The sequence below is a fragment of the Nicotiana tabacum genome, chromosome 22 (assembly GCF_000715075.1).
Source record: "Nicotiana tabacum cultivar K326 chromosome 22, ASM71507v2, whole genome shotgun sequence".
Classification (NCBI taxonomy): Eukaryota; Viridiplantae; Streptophyta; class Magnoliopsida; order Solanales; family Solanaceae; genus Nicotiana; species Nicotiana tabacum.
Genome location: NC_134101.1, coordinates 36,439,711 through 36,462,898, shown reverse-complemented (window position 1 = coordinate 36,462,898; position 23,188 = coordinate 36,439,711). Strand labels below are relative to the sequence as shown.

The window sequence follows — 23,188 nt, the reverse complement described above, 5'->3', positions numbered from 1 at the left end:
GAATGATAATATTATACTATATATGCAATTCAACGTCTCCATCTCTCCTTCTTTTTCTTTCTATTTCTCTTTCTCTCTCTCTCAGTCTCTTTCAATACTCTTCAAATACAAATCAAACTCTCTTTTTAGATCTATAATAAAATGTTGATTTTTTGAGCTACTTTATGAGTGAATGCAAAAAGTTGGTACAATTAGGCAAAAGTTTAAAAAAATAAAAATAAAAGTTTGAATATTGTTGAAAGGCAAAACAGTACTACTATAGGATAAAGAAAGATGAGATATTTGTGGGTAGGGCAGAAAACAAAAGAAAAGACAGAAATTGCACGTCAGACTTAGCAGTAGCTCGCTGGAGTGGTCTAATTCCATCGTATAGAGAGAGAGAGGATTACAGAGTTGATATCCTCTTCTCATCCACACCTCTCTCTCTCTCTCTTAAATCTTTTCTCCTTATCTTGTTTTGATTCATATGGTTCTTTTTAGTTGCAAAGAAACTAAACCTTGTTTGTTGGGGGTGATGCCAAACTAAAGGAAGAAGAAATCAGCAAGAGTATAGGGAATAGAAGTTTTTGAGGTTCAAACAACTACAAAAAGAAACTAGATTTTTGCCTCTATTCATGTCTATTTTCTTCACCTAGCTAGCTACTTTAGCCTTTTCTAGTTACGTTTGGTTTTGTCTTTAGATCTAGCATACACATCCACTCAATCTCTCCTTCTTTGTTCTAGTCTTAAGCAAAAAAGCCTTTGCTTCTGTAGCTAGCTAGCTAGATGATGAATATTCATCAAAAGCAACAACATGTTCATATAGTAGAGGAAAACATGTCCAATTTAACTTCTGCATCTGGTGAAGCAAGTATATCAGCTTCTTCCAACATGAATGATACTACTACTGGAGGCATTTTCATTCCCCAGAATCAAAATCCACACCACCAACAACAAATCAAGAAAAAGAGAAACCAAGCAGGCAATCCAGGTCTTGATCACTCTTTATATATATATCCAAATTAAAACTTAATTTCTTTTGGTTTTCAAACTGTACGTTGAATTAATTGTATAAATTATCTTACTTAAAAGCTTAAACCGTTTGTAGAGGGTAAATTTGAACTCAAGATCTCTTGTATGCTCATTTTTAAGCTGTTAGAGAAAGATACTTTTATTAGTTATGTTCCCCGACACAAAGTCATCAGCTCAATATTTTCTTGAAACAGATCCTGAAGCAGAAGTGATAGCTTTGTCACCCAAGACACTACTGGCAACCAATAGATTCTTTTGTGAAATCTGCAACAAAGGTTTTAAAAGAGATCAGAATCTGCAACTCCATAGAAGAGGGCACAATTTGCCGTGGAAGCTAAAGCAAAGAACAAATAAGGAAGTGATTAGAAAGAAGGTTTATGTTTGTCCAGAGCGCAGCTGTGTGCACCATGACGCATCTAGGGCATTAGGTGACTTAACTGGAATCAAGAAACACTTTAGCAGAAAGCATGGTGAGAAGAAGTGGAAATGTGAGAAATGTTCAAAGCGTTATGCAGTTCAATCTGACTGCAAAGCTCTCTCCAAAACCTGTGGCACTAGAGAATACAGATGTGAATGTGGTACCCTTTTTTCAAGGTAATTAACCAATAAAAATAAACATAATTTTTTGGGAACACGAACATATAAGAGTCCATCTTCTCTTTTTTCTTTTTTTATTTGGTGTTTGCTATTGGACAATTAAATTCAGATTTGCACCGAAAAATTATATATTTGGAGTAAATTAAGTGTTACCTACTAAAGACAATTTCATATTCGGGGTTCACGACATAGTATTACCACTCAACTATAGTCCTAATTAGTCTCTTTTCTTTGTACTTTTTATGATTTTGAATTCTCATTTTTTGTTTATTTGGGTTCTAAGTGCCTAGTCTAGTCGTCTAAAGTGATAATGGGATTATTGTAGTGGTGTGGATTCTGTGGAATGATTGAATAATATAACATATCAGTATCATATTTCCACTCATTCCCATAAGGGGACAAAACTAATAACACCAACTATTGGTCATTAATCTTTTTAGCCATGTTTTTGGGTATGTAAGTTTGTGTATTTTTCTGACGATATGATAGTGTTTTATTTCTATTATAGCACTTAAATTTTATCATCCTTTTTTCTTGTTTATTATTGCAGACGGGATAGTTTCATCACACACAGAGCTTTCTGCGATACTTTAGCAGTGGAGAGTGCAAGATCAGCAATAACTGGAGGAAATCCAATAATTAGTTTCCCATCCCAAGCAGCTGGTAGTAGTTCAACATCTCATATGAATCAGCTCCAGTTTCAAACACCTCAGTATTTTAACAGCCATGAATTCCCAGCTTCTGCGGCATTTTCCATGAAAAAGGAGCAGCCAAGTCATGATTTCAATGTTCTAAGACATTATACTGAGATTCCTCAATGGCTAATGACATGCCAACCATTTGTTGGAGCTGGTCCTGGCCCACCCTCATCACCTGCTGGCTTTAGCTCATCAGTATTCCAAGCCACTAGGTTAGATCAAGAATACACGCAGAGCCACCAAGATTTAACGTCAACTGATTTCCATGACAACCCAAACCCTAATTTTGGAGGTAATCAACTTTTTGATCAACTAAATGCTTATACTCATAGGAGTACTATTTAATCAACAATATCTCATCTAAATGCTTATATTGTTCGAGAGATCACATTTTTTTAATTGATTAATTATATTGTGTCAACACAAATAATAGCATAATAAAATAAATAATTTACTTCAGACATTCCTTATAGAATCGCTTATTAGTTTTGAATTTACATAATAGATAAAAATATCAGGGAATTTTTTGTGATTTATTGTATTTAGATCTTAGTTGGTATTTAAAATATCCCATTCAAGTAGACAACGAAATGGATGAATAAAACAAAATTGTTTAAAGTTTAATTATTTTGGCAATATGAATGTTCTCACGTGTGTGTTTGGTTTTTATGAACCAAACGCATGAAATATTTTTTAGGTGGTGTTGACTTTTTCTCATAGTACAGGGGTATATTTGGCCTTTTTCCGTATTAAGAATAGTAATATTAATTCACTTATACAACAACAACATACCCAGTATAATCCCACATAGTGGGGTCTGAGGATAGTGTGTACGCAGACCTTACCCCTGCCTTATGAAGATAGAGAGGCCGAATCGGAGCTAATAAGTAATTTTAATTCACTTATCAAAAGGTAATTTTAATTCCTATTTGATGTTATAACTTAAAGGGTGCTCACGACTATAGCAACTCAATCTTTGTCTTCATCTAAATTTATAAGATAAAGTGCACTTTTATTCAGTATCCGATTCATAATTTATTTATTAGACAAAATAGACACTTTAATTTATTTAATTATGTATTCAACGGGGCACCACCTTACCATTCAACAGGAGAAGCAGCGGTCTCCCCACACATTTCTGCGACTGCATTGCTGCAGAAAGCAGCTGAGTTGGGTGCTACAATGAGTAACAAAGCAAGTGCATCTGTCTCTGCATCATCTCCTGCACACAGTACAGGCCCAGCTGCCATTCTGATGAGACAATCACCCCACCAAACTCACGTGTCTGTTACTACTGATTCTGCAGCAGCTGCAGGTAGCAAACAAATTGATCAGTTTGGACTCAATTTGTCCGCACGTGAATTTGAGCTGACAAATAGTACTGGCCTTATCAATACCTTAGGCAATTCATACGGGAATAAAGTTGCTGCAGCTACAGTACCATCTTTTTCTTTTGCTAATGCTGCTGGTTTTGAAGGGTCAACGTTTGTAGATGCATTTGGTGGCTTTGGTACTTTGAATTCAAAGAAAGATAATGACTTCAACGGAACTACACTCTCAGAAACAACCAGTGGCATTAATGAGGATATTATGACCAAGGATTTCTTGGGTTTAAGACCTCTCTCTCACAACGATATTTTTAATATAGCTGGTCTAGTTAATACTACTTCTAGTAGTGAACATGATCAGTTTCAAAATCATAAAACATGGCAAAGTTAGCTTAGAATATTTTTATTTAGTTTGCACTAAATTGACTTCAATCTATTGCTTATGGTTACCATATAATGCAAGTGATATTTCACCCTTTCTCTTTCCGAATGTGATGTGTTTCTAATATCCGTATTTCTTTCTTTTTTTCGTATTTAATGAAATATATATATATATATATATATATATATATATATATATATATATATATATATATATATATAAACTGGAAACTGGAAATCCAGAACCCTAGCTAGTTAGTATATTTTTGTTGTTACGCCAGCTGGTCTGGACAGTAATATATTGTACACAAAAGAGCATGCACTTTGAAGCAACTTCGAGGAGAAAGATTAATTACTGTTGGTACGATTTTGATTTCTTTTTATAATTAATTAAGCTTTATTGTTGATGTGCGTAGGTTATTAAGCTAGGGATTTAAGTGTGTGGGTTCTAAATTTTAAAATAAAATACTGTTTTCAGCGGGAATCGAACCCCCATATTTCCTAACGAACCCACAGCCCTTACCATTGAACCAAGACCCCTTTTGTTACTCGGTTCGGCAGTATATATTTATATAGATTTAGTAAATATTTAAATACAAAAATATACTTAAAACACTCACAGTGTTATTTTTTTTATACGTCTCATGTCATTAACTATACACATACCTGCCCGTAATAATTGTGATTAGGCCGTTCAAAATCGAACCGAAATCGTTAATCGAACCGAATCTAAGCGATGGCTTATTGGTATCGGATTATCGGGGTAATGGATAGTGAACGGATTGAGATTTTATAATTAACGGCTTAACGGTTTGGGGGCGGATTACTTAATTTTCTTATCGGGTAAACCGTTAACCCGTTAAATTTTTTTATATTTATACTTTTACCCCTATGTATATAAAGTACTATTGAAACCCTAAATGGCTAAATCCCTAATATTTATTTTCTAATTCTCAATTGTATGCAGCCATCAGAGGCAGAGAAGTCGCCAGTCTCGTCTCTCTCTTGAACTGAAAAGTCGAAAACTCGAAATCTAAAAGATTAATACGTGTATGCCTGTATGAGTAGTGTCACGACCCAATTTCACCTATAGGCCGTGATGGCGCCCAACGTTGCCGCTAGGCAAGCCAACGGTGAAATAGCCATGTATTTATTCTCTTTAACAATTTTGAAATAGTTGATTGTTATTTATTAAGTAAGTAAGAGGTGAAAAATTTAATTAAAAAAAGTGTAAACAAGTATAAGCACAAGTGTGGTGAAGTAAATACTCAAAAGCCATCAAATGTCTACTAGCAAAATTCCAAGACCTGGTGTCACAAGTGTATGAGCTACTAGTAGAATATACAAAACACTAAACTACTGCCCGAAATAGAGTAGACAGAAAGTAAATGCAAAAGAGAGACTCCGGGTGCTGTAGAACGGGATCGGAAAGCATCTCACCACTAAGTCTCAGAGTATCAGGGGGTGCGCGCCGGGATGACTGCCAAATGCACCTGCCTAAGATCCTGCACAATTAGTGTAGAAGTGTAGCTTGAGTACATAAATAACATGCACCCAGTCTAACCTCGAATAAGTAGTGACGAGGAGTCGACATCGACAATTACTATGGGCCAATAATAAAATATAAAAATTCTAAATAGGTATGGAACATGAAAAAAATAAAATAATAATAATAATAATAATAATAATAATAATAATAATAATAACAAGCAGTGAATAAATGACTCCTCAACTGATAATAAATTTCAAAATCTCTAGCCAACACCTACTAACCCCAAATCAATTTCTGTTATTAAATAAATTATGACCTCGCAAGCCATAAAGTAATATCAAGTGTAATCAGGCTGCGAGTACTATCACGCACGATTTATGCCGAACCAAAAATATATTGTGTGCACTACCGAGGGTCAAACGACACGAACCATAGATGCATCTATTAACCTACCAAGGCGAACGACCCTTTCCCATGAGAATGGAGAAGTTTACATCGCTCGCGGAAGTACTTGTGACGCAAGAGCACAGGGATTTCGCAAAGTGATCAAGTATTCTTCAGTTCTTTCCCCAAAATAATAAATCTAACTTGGAAGTTTTCAACTAAAAATCTCTAGTCTCTACTCAATTTAAGATAATTAATGTGCATAACAAACACGACAGTACAATAAAGCATGATGTAAATCTAAGACTACCCGGACATCTCATGGAATATAGCTACATATGGACTCTCGTCACCTAGTGTGTACGCAGCTCCCCACACAAGTAACTCACAACAAAAATACACCTGAGGGGAATGAGTTCCCTTTTACAAGGTTAGGAAAGAGACTTACCTCGTTCTCAAGCTCACTTCCGGTCCATAAATCCGCTCAAAGTCCTCAACTTGGTGCCAAACAACCCGAAACTAGTCAAATATTATATATATATATATATATATATATATATATATATATATATATATATATATATATATATGTATATACTCAAAAGTTCATAATTTAACTATTGGAGTAATTACCTAACCCAATTTGAAAGATTTCTAAAATTCACTCTCTGGCCCACGTGCCCGGATTCTGGAAATTTTTGAAGATAATTGTTACCCATAACTTCACAACTCAAATATATCATTTTCACCCAATTCCATAACCATTTTCGTGATATAAATCTCATTTTTTATCAAAACTTAGGTTTTTATACTAAACCCATAATTTTCACAATTTTACATGCGTGCCCGGATTCTGAAAAGTTTTGAAGATAATTGTTACCCATAACTTCACAACTCAAATATATCATTTTCACCCAATTCCATAACCATTTTCGTGATTAAATCTCATTTTTTATCAAAACTTAGGTTTTTAAACTAAACCCATAATTTTCACAATTTTACATGTTAAAGTCTACCCATAATCTATGTATTTAACTTACATTGGGTAGGAATTACTTACCTTCAATAGCTAGGTAGAAATCCCTCTCTAAGAAGCTCCAAAAATCGCCCAACAAAGTGAAATAAGTGAACCAAAATGGCCTAAGTCCCGTATTAAATGGACCTCACTACCTCCTAGTGACTTCCGCTTCTGGGGAGAATTGGCCGCATCTGCGGCGCCGCACCTGCGAAAAATCCATCACAGGTGTGGTCCTAGCCCAGGCCGCCTGACTTCGCTTCTGCGGACGGGCTCCTATTTTTGCGGACCCGCTTCTGCAGAAAGCGGAGCACACCTATAGTCCAGGCCAGGCCGACCTCTCTCCGCATCCGCAGATTCCTTCATCGCAGAAGCGAGTTCGCTTCTGCGGAGCTCGCTGATCCCTCCTCTTTCCGCTTCAACGAGCGAGGCGACGCATCTGCGGTGCCTCTTCTGCGGCCATTCCACCACAGGTGCGAACACGCCAGATGACAGGCACCAACAGCTCTTCTCCAAAGAGAAAACAAGCTCCGTCGACCCTACGAATCTTATACGGGGGCCCCAAGGCCTCGACCAAACATACCAACAAGTTCGTAAATATAAAACGAACTCTCTCGCACCCTCAGAACTATGGAAAACAACATTAAAACTAAGAATCACACCAAAACCAAATAGAATCAACTTATGAACTCCAAGTTCTTCCAAGTTACTCCGAACACGCCGAATCATACCTAAACTATTCGGAATGACACCAAATTTTGCGTGCAAGTCTTAAATCACTATACAGAGCTATTTCTAGGCTCGAAATTCCGAACGAACCTCGATAACACCAAAACCTACTTCAAACCAAATTTGAAAGGACTTTAAATCCTTCAATGCGCCAACTTTCAACCTTAGGCGCTGAAACGCTCCCGGGTTATCCAAAATCCGATCCGAACACACGCCCAAGTCCAAAATTATTATACTAACCTATTGGGACCGTCAAATCCCGGTTCCGGGGTCGTTTACTATAAATGTTGACCCAAATCAAACTAAACCCCTTGAAGCCTATAACAAGGAACTAAGTGTTTCGATTTCAACTCGAATCCTTCCAAACCCGAACTAACCATTCCTGCAAGTCATGAAATAGTAAAATCACATACGATGGGTATTATTTAGGGGAACGGGGATCTTGAAAGCAAAATGACCGATTGGATCGTTATATTCTCCACCTCTTAAACATACAATCGTCCTTAAACGGGTCTAGAATCATACTTGGAGTGCCGAATAAGTGTGAATATCTACTCCACATGTCATCCTCGGTCTCCCAAGTCGCATCTTCGACTGGTTGACCCCTCAACTGAACTTTTACTGCAGAAATCTTTTTGGACCTCAACTGACGAACCTACCTATCAACAATGACAATTGGCTCCTCCTCATAACTCAGGCTCTCATCTAACAGAACCGTGATGTAGTCTAACACATACGACCTGTCGGCGTGATACTTCCGGAGCATAGACATGTGGAAGACTTGGATGAACTCCCGATAGACTGGGAGGCAAAGCAAGCTCATAAGCAACCTCCCCAACTTGTCTTAACACCTCTGTTAGGATCGGGAATCCGGGTAGTGAGGAATTTAGCCAAACAACGGTATAATGACAATAACAAAGACAATGAAAGTTGATAATAACGGCAATTAAAGAATATAAAGAAGACACAAGTTTAACATGATTCGGTCAAGGTGACCTACGTCCACAAGCGGAGATGAGCAATTTCACTATACCAACAAGAGTACAAAATTAGAGTAAATACTCTAATTAATCCCAAATACCCCAAGAGAATAACCTCACAAGATCATTTCAAAGAAAGGGTTCACACAAGTGTTTCCCAACACTCACTCTCTTACAAAATACTCTATAATGAAATAAAGGAGGAGAAAGAAAGACAAGAGTGAAAAGCTCTTGAATTGGTGTGTTTTCAAATGAGGAGAAACTCCTCTATTTATAGCAAGAAATCCTTGGCCTAATAATGGATATTATGTCATGGCAAATGTCATGATCCACAAATTTGTTATAATGGATATTATGTCATGGCAAATGTCATGAACCACAAATTTGTTATAATGGATATTATGTCATGGCAAATGTCATGAAAATTTGGCCATATTACAAATCTCCACCTTGGCCTAATTTTGGTTGATATAGTAAATTTGCTCCACCTTCTCCGCAAAAGCCCCAATGGGCATATGTCAAACTTCATAAATGCCAATCAAGTTCAGGAAAAGCTTGAACTTGGATACTGGAAGAGGTTTTGTGAACATGTCAGCAGGATTGTCTCTAGTGTTGATCTTCTGAACAGAGACTTTTCTTTCAGCAATGGTTTCTCGGATGAAATGATACTTTATATCAATATGCTTCGTCCTCTCATGATACATTTGATCTTTAGTCAAGTGAATGGCACTTTGACTATCACAGAAAATGGTAATACCACCTTGGTGTAAACTGAGTTCCGCAAATAGACCCTTCAACCATAAAGCTTCTTTGATCGCCTCGGTCACTGCCATATATTCTGCTTCGGTAGTAGATAAAGCTACTACATGTTGTAATGTAGCTTTCCAACTAATAGCGCAACCCCCGATGCAAAATACATAGCCTGTCAGTGATCTTCTTTTGTCAAGATCCCCTGCATAATCTGAGTCTACAAAACCAACCAAAGTGTTAGTATTTCTCCCAAACTCCAAACATATGTTTGAAGTACCTCGCAAGTATCTGAGAATCCATTTCACAGCATGCCAATGTGCTTTACCAGGGCCAGCCATATACCGGCTTACCATGCTCACTGCTTGTGAAATGTCTGGACGTGTACAAACCATTGCATACATAATACTGCCGACTGTACTGGAATAAGGAACCTGTGCCATGTACCTCTCTTCTTCCTCTGACTGCGGGAACTGGGCAGCTGATAACTTAAAATGAGCAGCAAGAGGTGTACTAACTGGTTTAGCATCTTTCATGCCAAACCTCTCCAAGACTTTCTCCAAGTACTTCTTCTGGGTCAGAAATAACATGTTGGCTTTTCGATCTCTTTTGATCTCCATGTCAAGGATTTTCTTAGTTGCTCCCAAATCTTTCATCTCAAATTCACTTTTCAGCTGACTTTTCAAATTGTGAATTTCTGTTAAATCCTTAGCAGCAATGAGCATGTCATCAACATATAATAATAGGTACACAAATGAACCATCATTTAACTTCCGGAAGTAAACACAACTATCATACATGCTCCTCGAATAACCATGACCCAACATAAAGGAATCAAACCTTTTATACCATTGCCTTGGAGACTGCTTTAATCCGTACAAGGATTTCTTCAACAAGCAAACATGATCTTCTTTTCCTTCAATTTCAAATCCTTCGGGTTGATGCATGTATATTTGTTCCTCAAGTTCGCCATGTAAGAAAGCTGTCTTAACATCAAGTTGTTCTAATTCCAAATCATACATGGCAACGAAGGCAAGCAAGACACGAATAGAGCTATGTTTAATAACATGTGAGAAAATATCATTAAAATCAACTCCTTGTACCTGACTATAGCCCTTTGCAACTAATCGTGCCTTATACCTCGCATCTTCAACCCCTGGAATGCCATCCTTTTTCTTGAAGACCCATTTGTAACCAACAATTCTTTTTCCTGATGGCAGCTTCACAAGAGACCAAGTACCATTCTTGTGGAGAGACTCAATTTCTTCATTCATTGCAATCAGCCACTTGGCTGAGTCAGCACCAGAAACTGCTTCTGAATATTTTGATGGTTCTCCAATTTCTTCAGTTTCCTGTGCAACTAAAAAAGAAAATGCAACATAATCTCCAAACCTTAATGGTTGTTTACCTTCTCTTCTTGGTCTATGTTTGGCTATAGAATACTTCTCTTCTTCTGGTTCAACTTCAGGAGTCCCAACTTCAGGAATTTCAGTTTCTGTCTCAACTTTAGGAGTTTCAACTATATTTTGCTCCAAAGTTTATGAGCTTGGCTCAGAAGGAATGCCAATCTCAATCTCCACCTGGTTCTGTGTACTCTTTCCTTTATCTGTATTACAAGAACTAGAAGACTCTTTTCTAGAATGTAACATAGAGGATTCATCAAAGGTTACATCTCTGCTAATTATAAATTTTGGTACCGTGGGATCAGGATACCATAGTCGGTATCCTTTCACCCCAGATGCATACCCAAGGAAAATGCACTTTTTAGCCATTGGCTCTAATTTTCCATCATTTACATGCATGTATGCAGGGAAACCAAATATCTTTAAATCAGAATAATTAGCAGGAGTACCTGACCACATTTCCTCTGGAGTCTTAAAGTTCAAAGGTGCAGAAGGAGCTCGGTTGACAATATAACAAGCTGTAGAGATAGCTTCTGCCCAAAAGGCGTTTGTCAACCCAGCATTTGAAATCATGCAACGAGCCCTTTCCAAAAGAGTTCTATTCTTCCTTTCTACCACACTATTTTTCTGAGGTGTCAATCTCACAGTACGATGTCGAGCAATTCCTTCATTCTTGCAAAATTCGTTGAATTCATCATTACAAAATTCCAAGCCATTATTTGTTCTAAGCCTCTTAACCTGTTTTCCTGTTTGCTTCTCAATCAAAACTTTTCATTGTTTGAAATTTAAGAAAACATCACTTTTATTTTTCAGGAAATAAACCCAAACTTTCCTTGAATAATCATCAATGAAAGTTAACATATACCTGGCACCACCTTTTGATGGGGTACGTGAAGGACCCCAAAGATCTGAATGAATGTAATCCAAAGTACCTTTTGTTCTATGAATCACTGGAGATTTGAAGCTGGCTCTTTTCTGCTTCCCGAACACACAATGTTCACAGAACTCCATATTTCCGGTACTTTGGTCACATAAGAGACCTCTTTTACTGAGGATGGAAAGACCTTTTTCACTCATATGCCCCAATCGCATATGCCACAATTTGGTGATGTCAGAATCTGATTTATCTGATATTGAAACAGCAGCAGCACCTGTAACAGTAGATCCCAAAAGAGTATACAACGTACCAGATCTGCGTGCTTTCATGATCACAAGAGCACCATGAGAAATTTTCAGAACTCCACCTTCACCTGTGTACTTGCACCCAAGAGATTCTAGAGTGCCCAAAGAGATGAGATTTTTCTTTAAGTAAGGAACATGTCTAACATCGGTGAGAGTTCTCACCACACCATCGTGCATTTTGATTCGGACTGTACCTTTTCCAAAAACTTTGCAGGCAGCATTGTTACCCATCAAGACAACTCCACCTTCAATAGATTCATTTAATTGCCACATTCCAAAGTTTGCACTTCGGTCAAATTTCTCAAAATAAAATTTTGTTAGAGTCATTTTGGCCGGTTAGATCTGGCTCTGATACCAATTTGTTAGGATCAGGAATCCGGGTAGTGCGGAATTTAGCCAAACAACGGTATAATGACAATAACAAAGACAATGGAAGTTGATAATAATGGCAATTAAAGAATATAAAGAAGACACAAATTTAATGTGGTTCGGTCAAGGTGACCTACGTCCACAAGCGGAGATGAGCAATTTCACTATACCAACAAGAGTACAAAAGAGAGTACAAAATTACAGTAAATACTCTAATTAATTCCAAATACCCCAAGAGAATAACCTCACAAGATCACTCCAAAGAAAGAGTTCACACAAGTGTTTTCCAACACTCACTCTCTTACAAAATACTCTATAATGAAATAAAGGAGGAGAAAGAAAGACAAGAGTGAAAAGCTCTTGAATTGGTGTGTTTTCAAATGAGGAGAAACTCCTCTATTTATAGCAAGAAATCCTTGGCCTAATAATGGATATTATGTCATGGCAAATGTCATGATCCACAAATTTGTTATAATGGATATTATGTCATGGCAAATGTCATGAACCACAAATTTGTTATAATGGATATTATGTCATGGCAAATGTCATGAAAATTTGGCCATATTACAACCTCAAATGGACCTATAAACCTTGGGCTAAACTTGCCCTTCTTACCGAACCTCATGATTCCTTTCATCGGCGAGACCTTCAAGAGAACCTTCTCGCCCACCATAAATGATAAGTCATGCGCCTTCTGATCCGCGTAACTCTTCTGTCTGGACTGTGCTGTGCGAAGTTGCTCCTCAATCAACTTTACTTTTTTCAAGGCATCCTTCACCAAATAAGTACCATATAACTTATCCTCGTCGGGCTCAAACCATCCGATGGGCGAACGACATCGCCGACCGTATAAAGCCTCAAATGGATCCATCTCGATGCACTGATAACTGTTGTTGTAAGGAAGCTCGGCCAAAGGCAAAAATTGATCCCACTGCCCTCCGAAATTAATCACACACGCTTTGAGCATATCCTCCAAGATCTAAACCGTCCGCTCCGACTGCCTCTCGGTCTGCGGATGAAAGGTTGTGCTGAGCTCTACTCAGGTCCCCAACTCACTCTGTACTGCCCTCCAGAAATACGAAGTAAATTGAGGGCCTCTATCTGATATAATGGAAACACACACACCATGCAACCGAACAATCTCCTGAATGTAAATCTGGGCTAATCTCTCTGAAGAGTATGTGGTCACGACCGGAATGAAGTGTGCTGACTTAGTCACTTGTCAACAATGACCCAAACTACATCAAACTTCCTCAGGGTTCACAGAAACCCAACTATAAAGTCCATAGTGATGCGCTCCCATTTCCACTCAGGTATAACCATCTGCTGGAGTAGGTCACCTGGCCTCTGATGCTCATACTTAACCTGCTGGCAATTTAGGCACCTCGCTACATACTCGACTATGTCCTTCTTTATTCGCTGCCACCAATAATGTTGCCTCAAGTCGCGGTACATCTTCTTAGCACCTGGATGAATAGAATACCGAGAACTGTGTGCCTCCTCTAGAATCTTTTCCCTCAATCCATCAACATTAGGGACACATAGACGACCCTGGAGTCGCAGAACACCATCCTCACCGATAGTAATCTCCTTAGCACCACCTTGTAGTACCGTTTTTATGAGAACCAATAAGTGTGGATCGTCATACCGGCGAGCCTTGATCTGCTCGAATAATGAAGACTGCGCGATGACGCATGCAAAAACTCCGCTGGGCTCTTAAATATCCAACCTCACAAGTCTGTTAGCCAAGGACTGAATGTCCAAATCTAATGGCCTCTTCTCTATTGAAATAAATGCCAAACTACCCATACTCTCCGCCTTTCTGCTCAAGGCATCCGCAACCACATTCGGTAATATCATATGATATTACCGTATGATAAATGATGGTAATATCATAATCTTTTAGTAACTCAAGCCACCTGCGCTGGCTCAAATTGAGATCCATCTGCTTAAACAAATGATGCAGGCTGCGATGATCGGTGTACACCTCACAAGACACCCCCTAAAGATAATTCCTCCAGATCTTATGAGCATGAACAATCGTAGCCAACTCCAAATCATGTACGGGGTAATTCTTCTAGTGGGGATTCAGCTGACGTGAAGCATATGAAATAACTCTTCCCTCTTGCATCAATACACAACCCAGGCTAACGCGTGAAGCGTTGCAATACACAGTATACATCCCTGAACCGAAAGGCAACACTAACACTGGTGCTGAAGTTAAGGCGGTCTTGAGCTTCTTAAAGCTCGCCTCGCATTCGTCGAACTATCGAAAAAGAGCACCCTTCTTGGTCAATCTAGTCAAAGGTGTTGCAATAGATGAGAAGCCCTCCACAAACCGACGATAATAACCTGCTAACCCCAAGAAGCTCCTGATCTCGGTCGCTGTGGTAGGACGAGGCCCACTCTGAACTGCCTCGATCTTCTTGGGATCTACTTTAATACCCTCGCCTGATACAACATGCCTCAAGAATGCCACAGAATCTAACCAATACTCACACTTAGAGAACTTAGCATATAGCTTCTGTTCAAGGTCTGAAGCACCACTCTCAAATATTGCTTGTTCTCCTCCATGATACGCGAGTAGATCAAAATATCATCAATGAAGACAATGACAAACAAATCAATATATGGCCTGAACACCCAGTTCATCAAATCCATAAAAATCGACGGGGCATTATTCAAACCGAAGGACATCACCAAAAACTCATAGTGGCCATATCTAATCCGGAAAGCCGTCTTCGGAACATTCGAATCACAAATCTTTAACCGATAGTACCCCGATCTCAAGTCAATCTTAGAGAACACTCTTGTACCCTGCAACTAGTCAAATAAATCATCAATACGCGGTAACGGGTACTTGTTCTTAATGGGAACTTTGTTCAACTAGCGGTAATCAATGCACATCCACATAATCCCATCTTTTTTCCTCACAAATAACACTGGTGCACCCCAAGGCGACACACTCGATATGACGAACCCTTTTGCTAGCAACTCCTCAAGCTATTCTTTCAGCTCCTTTAACTCCTTTGGAGCCATGCGGTACGGAGGAATAGATATATGCTAGGTACCTGGAGATAAATCAATGCAAAAATCAATATCACGATCCGGCAGCATGCCTGGAAGATCAGAAGAAAACACATCGGAGAACTCCCGAACTACGGGCACTGAATCAATCGCCGGAGTCTCTGCGGTAGGATCCCGAACATAAGCTAGATAAGCCAAACAACCTTTCTCGACCGTGTGTCGAGCCTTCAAAAAAGAGATAACCCGACTAGATGCACTGACAGACGAACCCTTCCACTCTAATCTAGGCAACTCTGGCATCACCAAGAAAATAGTCTTGGCATGGCAATCAAGGATGGCGTGATATAGAGACAACCAATCCATGCCTAGGATGACCTCAAAGTCGGTCATATCAAGCAACAGGAGATCCGCTCTGGTCTCATAACCACAGTAAGTAACAATGTAGGACCAGTAGATCCGATCTACAACAACAGAATCGCTCACTGGAGTGGACACATAAACAGGATCACCCAAGGGCTCACGAGGAACACCCATAAAATGAGAAAACAGAGATGAAACATATGAATATGTAGACCCTGGATCAAATAGTATCGAAGCATCCCTACCGCAGATAGAAATAATACCTGTGATCATGGCATCTGAGGCCACTACATCTGGTCTGGCCGGAAAATCATAGAACCTGGCTGGAGCATCACCTGACTGGCCTCCACCTGTCTGGCCTCCACCTCTAGGACGGCCCCTACCCACCTGCCCTCCGCCTCTGGGCGTCCAGACGGCTGGTGCGGCAGCTGGTGCTGTAATCATAGGCTGATGACTTTGGTGTACTGCCTTGACCCGAAGTTTGGGACAATACCTCTTTATGTAGCCAGGATCCCTGCAATCATAACAACCCCTCGGAACGGTAGACTGCTGACCTGAAGTCTGACCCTGATAGCTTGAATACCTACTGGAGGAACCCTGAATAGCTGGTGGGCGGTAGGAGCTCTCTAGCATGGCGCTGAAATAGGGCACACTGGAGCACCCCGAGAAGGTGGCGGTGCTGGATATGTGGGCTTGCTAGACTGGCCCCTCACAAACTTACCTTTGCCCCCAGTCGGGGCACCACTGAACTCTTCAGAATATCGAAACCGCTTCTCCCTCGTCGCATGCTCTCGGCTCTATTGACCAACACCCTCGATCCTCCGAGCTATCTCCATAACTAGCTCGTACGAAGTCCCCCATCTCAACTTCTCGGGCCATAGTGGCCTGGATACCAGAGTGCAAACCGGCAACAAACGTCCGCACTCTCTCTGCATTGGTAGGAAGTATCATAAGTGCATGGCGAGACAACTCAGATAATCTCGCCTCATAGTCAGTCACTGACATCTAACCCTGTTGGAGATGCTCGAACTGAAATCGCAACTCTTCCCTCTGAGAGGGTGGAATATATCTGTCTAGGAAGAGGCGTGTGAACTGGTCCCAAGTCATGGGAGGAGAACCTGCTGGTCTACCGAGAAGATAGGACTGCCACCATCTACGGGCCCTGCTCTCCAGCTGAAAGGTAGTAAAGTCCACTCAGTGGGACTTCAATATCCTCATGTTGTGCAGTCTATCCCTGCAATGATCAATAAAGTCCTGGGGGTCCTCATGTCGCTCACCTCCAAAGACAGGAAGATGTATCCTGGTCCATCTGTCCAATAGCTTCGGCGGCTTGCCGGACGCAGTTGGTCTGGGATCCGGTATAGCTGATGCAACTGGATGGGCTCCGCCCACGAGTAGTGCGCCCGGGGTCTGATATATGGCAGTTGCATGCCCTGGAGCCTGAGCGGTAGGGTCTGCGCTCCCCCTCCCGCTTGAGATGTGGTTGGGTCTACTGGAAATAAACCAGCCCGAGTCATAGAATCCATGCACCGCAGCATATGGTCCATGAGCTCCTGAAATCCTGGTGCGGACATGAAATCCGCTGGGGCTGGCTCTATTGCAGGCACCTCGCCCTGCTCTTCAATAGAAGGATCCTCCACAGAACACACTGGTGGCACAACTGGAGCAACTCTGGGATGTCATCATCCTCTACAACGAGCTGGAGCCCTCCCTCGGCCTCGGCCTCAGCCTCTAGCAACAGGGGGAGCAGCCCCTCCATGGTCGGGTACATCTGTCGCGTGCGTTCTCACCATCACTGAGAGAATAAGAGAAAGACACTTAGCACAACATCAACTGCACGATGAAGATGAAGAAAGAGTAGTTTCCTAATACCCTATAACCTCTCGAAGATAAGTATGGACGTCTCTACACCGATCCGCAAGACTCTATTAGGCCTGCTCGTAACTTGTGAGACCTACGTGAACCTAGTGCTATGATACCATGTTGTCACGACCTAATTTCACCTATAGGCCGTGATGGCGCCCAACGTCGCCGCTAGGCAAGCCAACAGTGAACTAGCCATGTATTTATTTTCTTTAATAATTTTGAAATATTTGATTGTTATTTATTAAGTAAGTGAGAGGTGAAGTAAATACTCAAAAGGCATCAAATGTCCACTAGTAAAATTCTAAGACCTAGTGTCACAAGTGTATGAGCTATTAGTAGATTATACAAAATACTAAACTACTGTCTGAAATAGAGTAGACAGAAAGTAAATGTAAAAGAGAGACTCCGGGTGCTGCAAAACGGGCTCGGAAAGTAGCTCACCACTAAGTCTCGGAGTATCAGGGGTGCGCGCAGGGATGACTGCCAAATGCACCTGCCCCAGATCGTGCACGATTAGTGTAGAAGTGTAGTGTCAGTACATAAATAACATGTACCCAGTCTAACCTCGAAGAAGTAGTGATGAGGGGTCGACATCGACAATTACTATGGTCCAATAATAAATTACATAAATTCTAAACAAGTATGGAACATGAAAATGATACTAATAACACAATAACAAGAGTGAATAAATGACTCTCAACTGATAATAAATTCCAAAATCTCTAGCCAACACCTACTAACCCCAAATCAATTTTTGTTATTAAATAAATTATGACCTCGCAAGACATAAAGTAATATCAAGTGTAATCAAGTTTCGAGTAGTATCACGCATGATTTATGCCAAGGTCGTACGGCCCGATCCAAAAATATACTGCATGCACTACCGAGGATCGAACGGTACGAACCATAGATGCATCTATTAACCTTCCGAGGAGAACGGCCCGATCCCATGAGAATAGAGAAGTTTACCTTGCTCACGGAAGTACTTGCGACGCTAGAGGACATGGATTTCGCAAAGTGATTAAGTGTTATTCAATTCTTTCCCCAAAATAATAAATCTAACTTGGAAGTTTTCAACTAAAAATCTCTAGTCTCTACTCTATTTAAGATAATTAATGTTCACAACAAAAACGACAATACAATTAAAGCATGATGTAAACCTAAGACTACCCGGATATCATATGGAATATAGCTACGCACAGACTCTCGTCACCTAGTGCGTACGCAGCACCCCACATAAGTAACTCACAACAACAATACACCTAAGGGGAATGAGTTCCCTGTTACAAGGTTAGACAAGAGACTTACCTCGTCCTCAAGCTCATTTTCGGTCCACAAATACGCTCAAAGTCCTCAACTTGGTGTCAAACAACTCGAAACTAGCCAGATATTATATAAATAAATCAATATATACACACACACACACACACACACACAAAAGTTCATAATTTAATTATTAGAGTAATTACCCAACCCAATTTGGAAGATTCCTAAAATTCACCCTCGGGCCCACGTACCCGGATTCCGAAAATGTTCGAAGATAATTGTTACCCATAACCTCACAACTGAAATATATCATTTTCACCCAATTCCATAACCATTATCGTGGTTAAATCTCATTTTTATCAAAACCTAGGTTTTTCAACTAAACCCATAATTTTCATAATTTTACATGTTAAAATTTACCCATAATCTATATATTTAACTTACATTTGGTAGGAATTACTTACCTTCAATAGCTAGGTGGAAATCCCTCTCTAAGAAGCTCTAAAAATCGCCCAAGAAGTGAAATAAATGAACCAAAATGGTCTAAGTCCCGTATTAAATGGGCCTCACTGCCTCCCAGCGACTTCTGCTTCTGCGAAGAATTGGCCGTATCTGCAGCACCGTACCTGCGGAAAATCCATCGCAGGTGCAGTCCTAGCCCAGGCCACCTGACTTCGCTTCTATAGACGGGCTCCCGCTTCTGCGGAAAGCAGAGTGCACCTACGGTCCAGACCAGGCCGGCCTCTCTCTGCATCTGCAGGCTCCTTCATCGCAGAAGCGAGTTCGCTTCTACGGAAATGCTTCTCTTCTGCGCAGCTTGCTGTCCCCTCATCTTTCCGCTTCTGCGAGCGAGGCGACACATCTGCGGTGCCGCTTCTGCGGCCATTCCACCGCAGGTGCGAATGCACTAAATGACATGCACCAACAACTCTTCTCCAAAGAGCAAACAAGCTCTGTCGACCCTCCGAATCTTATACGGGGCTCCTTAGGCCTCGACCAAATATACCAACAAGTTCGTAAAAATAAAACGGACTCGCTCGCATCCTCTGAACGTGAAAAACAACATTAAAACTAAAAATCACAATCCAAAACCAAATAGAATCAACTTATGAACTCCAAGTTCTTCCAACTTACTCCGAACGCGCCAAATTATACTTAAACTACTCGGAATGACACCAAATTTTACGTGCAGGTCTTAAATTACCATACGGATCTATTCCTAGGCTCGGAATTTCAAACGGATCTCGATAATATTAAAATCTACTTCAAACCAAATTTAAAAGGACTTTAAAACCTTCAATGCGCCAACTTTCAACATTAGGCGCTGAAACGCTCCTGGGTCACCCAAAACCCGATACGAACACACGCCCAAGTCAAAAATCATCATACGAACCTATTGGGACCGTCAAATCCTGGTTCCGGGGTCGTTTATGACAAATATTGACCCAAGTCAAACTTAACCCTTTTAAGCCAATAACAAGGAACTAAGTGTTCCGTTTTCAACCCGAACTCTTCCAAACCCGAACTAACCATTCACGCAAGTTATAAAACAGTAAAAGCATATACGGGGGTCTTATTTAGGGGAACGGGGATCTAGAAAGTAAAATAATCGGTCGGATCATTACAAGTAGTCTTGATGGTATTAAAAATTTGGTTAATATGTGTATGAGAGTATGAGTAGTCGTGAAGACTCTTCAATTAAAAAATACCGTTTGGTTAGATCTTAGATGGTATTAAAATATTGGTATTGATTTGAAACTGTTTGGTATTGATTGAATGATTGTTCAAAAAATTTCTATTTGGTTTAGCCGATAAGCTGCCCGATAATTATTAATCCGATACAAATCCGCATGTTGTCTTATTGGATGGCTAGCAGATTACTACATTTATAATTCGATAACCGTTAAGCATAACCCTTAAGCGTAATTATCCTTCTGATAAGCACCCTTAACCTAGTACTCGGCCAACTTTTCATTTCACTCTCTCCTATATATATTGAATTACATTTATGTTCATGATATCTTACGTGGTACATTTCGAAAGAGCCTTTATTACTACTTCATTAATTCTGTTGGATAGTGACGAGCAAGTTAATGCCCAGTTCAGGATTTTATAAGTAGTAGTACTACTAATAGCTAGCTTCAACATTTAATGCATTTTAGTCAAAATAATAGTCAAAAAAATATATTTTTTGTTTAAATATAAATATTTTTATATGTTATATACAAAAAATAAATAAATTTTATACAGTTTTGTTGCTACCGAATATAAAATATTTCAGTGATTTTTGCCCAAAAGATTTCTATATGATTAGTGAAGATATATGTATAAATATGTGAATATATTTTATGTATGTTATTAGGATGGTGGACGTGTGTTTTGTATAAGCATGTATACATACAACAAAATTTTCAATTACTTATATATATACTGTTTGTTATTTGTTATTGGAGAGGCACATCGCACATGTAAACTGTTCTCAGAGACAAAGATACATGCAAGCCTGTTCTCATTACTTAAATATAGGACTAAACCTCCGAATGCATGTAAAATGTTAAGACTAGGTAACATGTATGAACATTTACTATTTTGTGCGTCGAATCAAAGCTCGACTGAAGGTGACTTCGCTGAGGGCCACCAGTACTATACCAAAATTATGTATCAGCCAGTCAATTGGATGGTACGTATTCTTATTCAAAAATGAAGAGTATTTAATTTGCTATTTAGGAACTTTCTTTTTTAATTTTTATACATAATGAAAAGGAATTACACAGTGAAAAATCGAATCCTCATAAGTAAAGTGAAAGTTCAGATAGCAATCAAACTAGACTATTAAGATTCCCCTGTTTAGGAACATTCACCTAAGGACGTGACATCAATATATTCATGTAGCAGAACAATATTGAAATCGGCTGGAACAGCAATTATATACGTATATGATTATATACCATTATATTTTGGACTTAGACCATAAATAATTAATTTGTGGAAAATTAAAAAGAATAAGAATGCTTTACCTACTCCGATTATACTTTATCTAAAGTCGGGATCCAACAATGAATATTTAAATCATGAAATAATAATTCCACTTGAAGCTAGGCTTCCATCAGATCATCAACTTCCACTCCCACTCGCATCTTTCTAGCTATGTTTTTCACTTTCTTTTGTTATACTTCGCGTATCATTACCCAGAAAAAAGAAGCTAACTGCTGTTGAGTTGTATGTGTAAATTTCCAGAAAAGAAATACTACAAGAAATAGCTAATAGAAAATATAAAAACGTAAGAGAAAGAAATTACAAGCTAGCTTGAAAAAAAACAAAGATGCACGCCGATGCTTGTCTGATGTATGGGAATTTTCAGCTTGAAAGTGGTGTTATTTGCAGTTTGCCAGTTAGGCATCTGTACTTAATATTGTTCTTTGAGGAAGATGGAAAGATAAATAAGTAGTCTAACAAAGCAACGCCCGGGAGATTCCTAATTTGTACTCCTTTCCTCTCTTCATCTTGTTTCACTATATCTATTAGGCATGCATGCCTATGTTTCTTCACTGTACAAAGTTGCGAATTACTTACTCCTGTAAACATGGAGAAGTGAGGAATGAGCAGAGTTCGTGCTTGAGCTCCAATGGTGGAACCCGAGAAGGTTCTCGAAAAGAGAGAAGGGCGAGAGAATCTGTTATGTGAGAAATTAACTAATTAAACTGTATTAATTGACAAATGAATACATATATACAACACACGTGTGAGTTCCACTATATCTAATACTAACTCAACTAATGTAACTAATACTAACTCAGCTAACTGACTATTTGTTGGCCCAAGTAAAGGATAGTTTTGAAGATTGACAAAGGAACTCAGGGATGAACCAGGTCCATCACTGGTAGGCATAGATACGGGCAGATTCAAAGCACGTGAGATGCACATGTAGAAAAATTATACCAGAAATGTTGGTATTTGGCAAACATGTTTTTTTCATTATATCTATAAACTTGTAATATTTTGAAAATTATGAATGAAGCTACTAATGGAAATGAAATGGGAGTTGTTAATGAAATCCTTTCAGTGTTGTAGGAGATACACGAAATCTGGCATAATAATAGATATCTCCTGATCGAAAAGATTGCATAATTAATAAGGAGAAGGACTCCTTACTCAACAAGAACATTATCCAAGATAAAGAAGGAGTTAGGAGTTGAGATTAACTAGAACTCTTCCACCAAGGAAGAGTAGCAATAGAACTCTAGTTATTTTCTACTCTACTAACTCTATAAATCGCAGGATGTTCTCATTCGACATGTGACGCACAAAAGCAGAAGTTAAACTTGAATTGCGAGCAAAATAGCAAGGCATTTT

General features: G+C 39.4%; 1 protein-coding gene across 1 annotated transcript; it reads left to right on the top strand.

Annotated features, from left to right (window-relative positions):
• The first annotated feature begins 292 nt into the window (after positions 1 to 292).
• Positions 293 to 4,124, top strand: LOC107773853 (protein indeterminate-domain 7). Its single transcript, XM_075243925.1, has 4 exons — positions 293 to 970; positions 1,206 to 1,605; positions 2,159 to 2,598; positions 3,418 to 4,124. Exons 1-4 carry the CDS (start codon positions 766 to 768, stop codon positions 4,023 to 4,025), a joined length of 1,653 nt encoding a protein of 550 aa, XP_075100026.1. The 5' UTR covers positions 293 to 765; the 3' UTR covers positions 4,026 to 4,124.
• Positions 4,125 to 23,188: the final 19,064 nt, after the last annotated feature.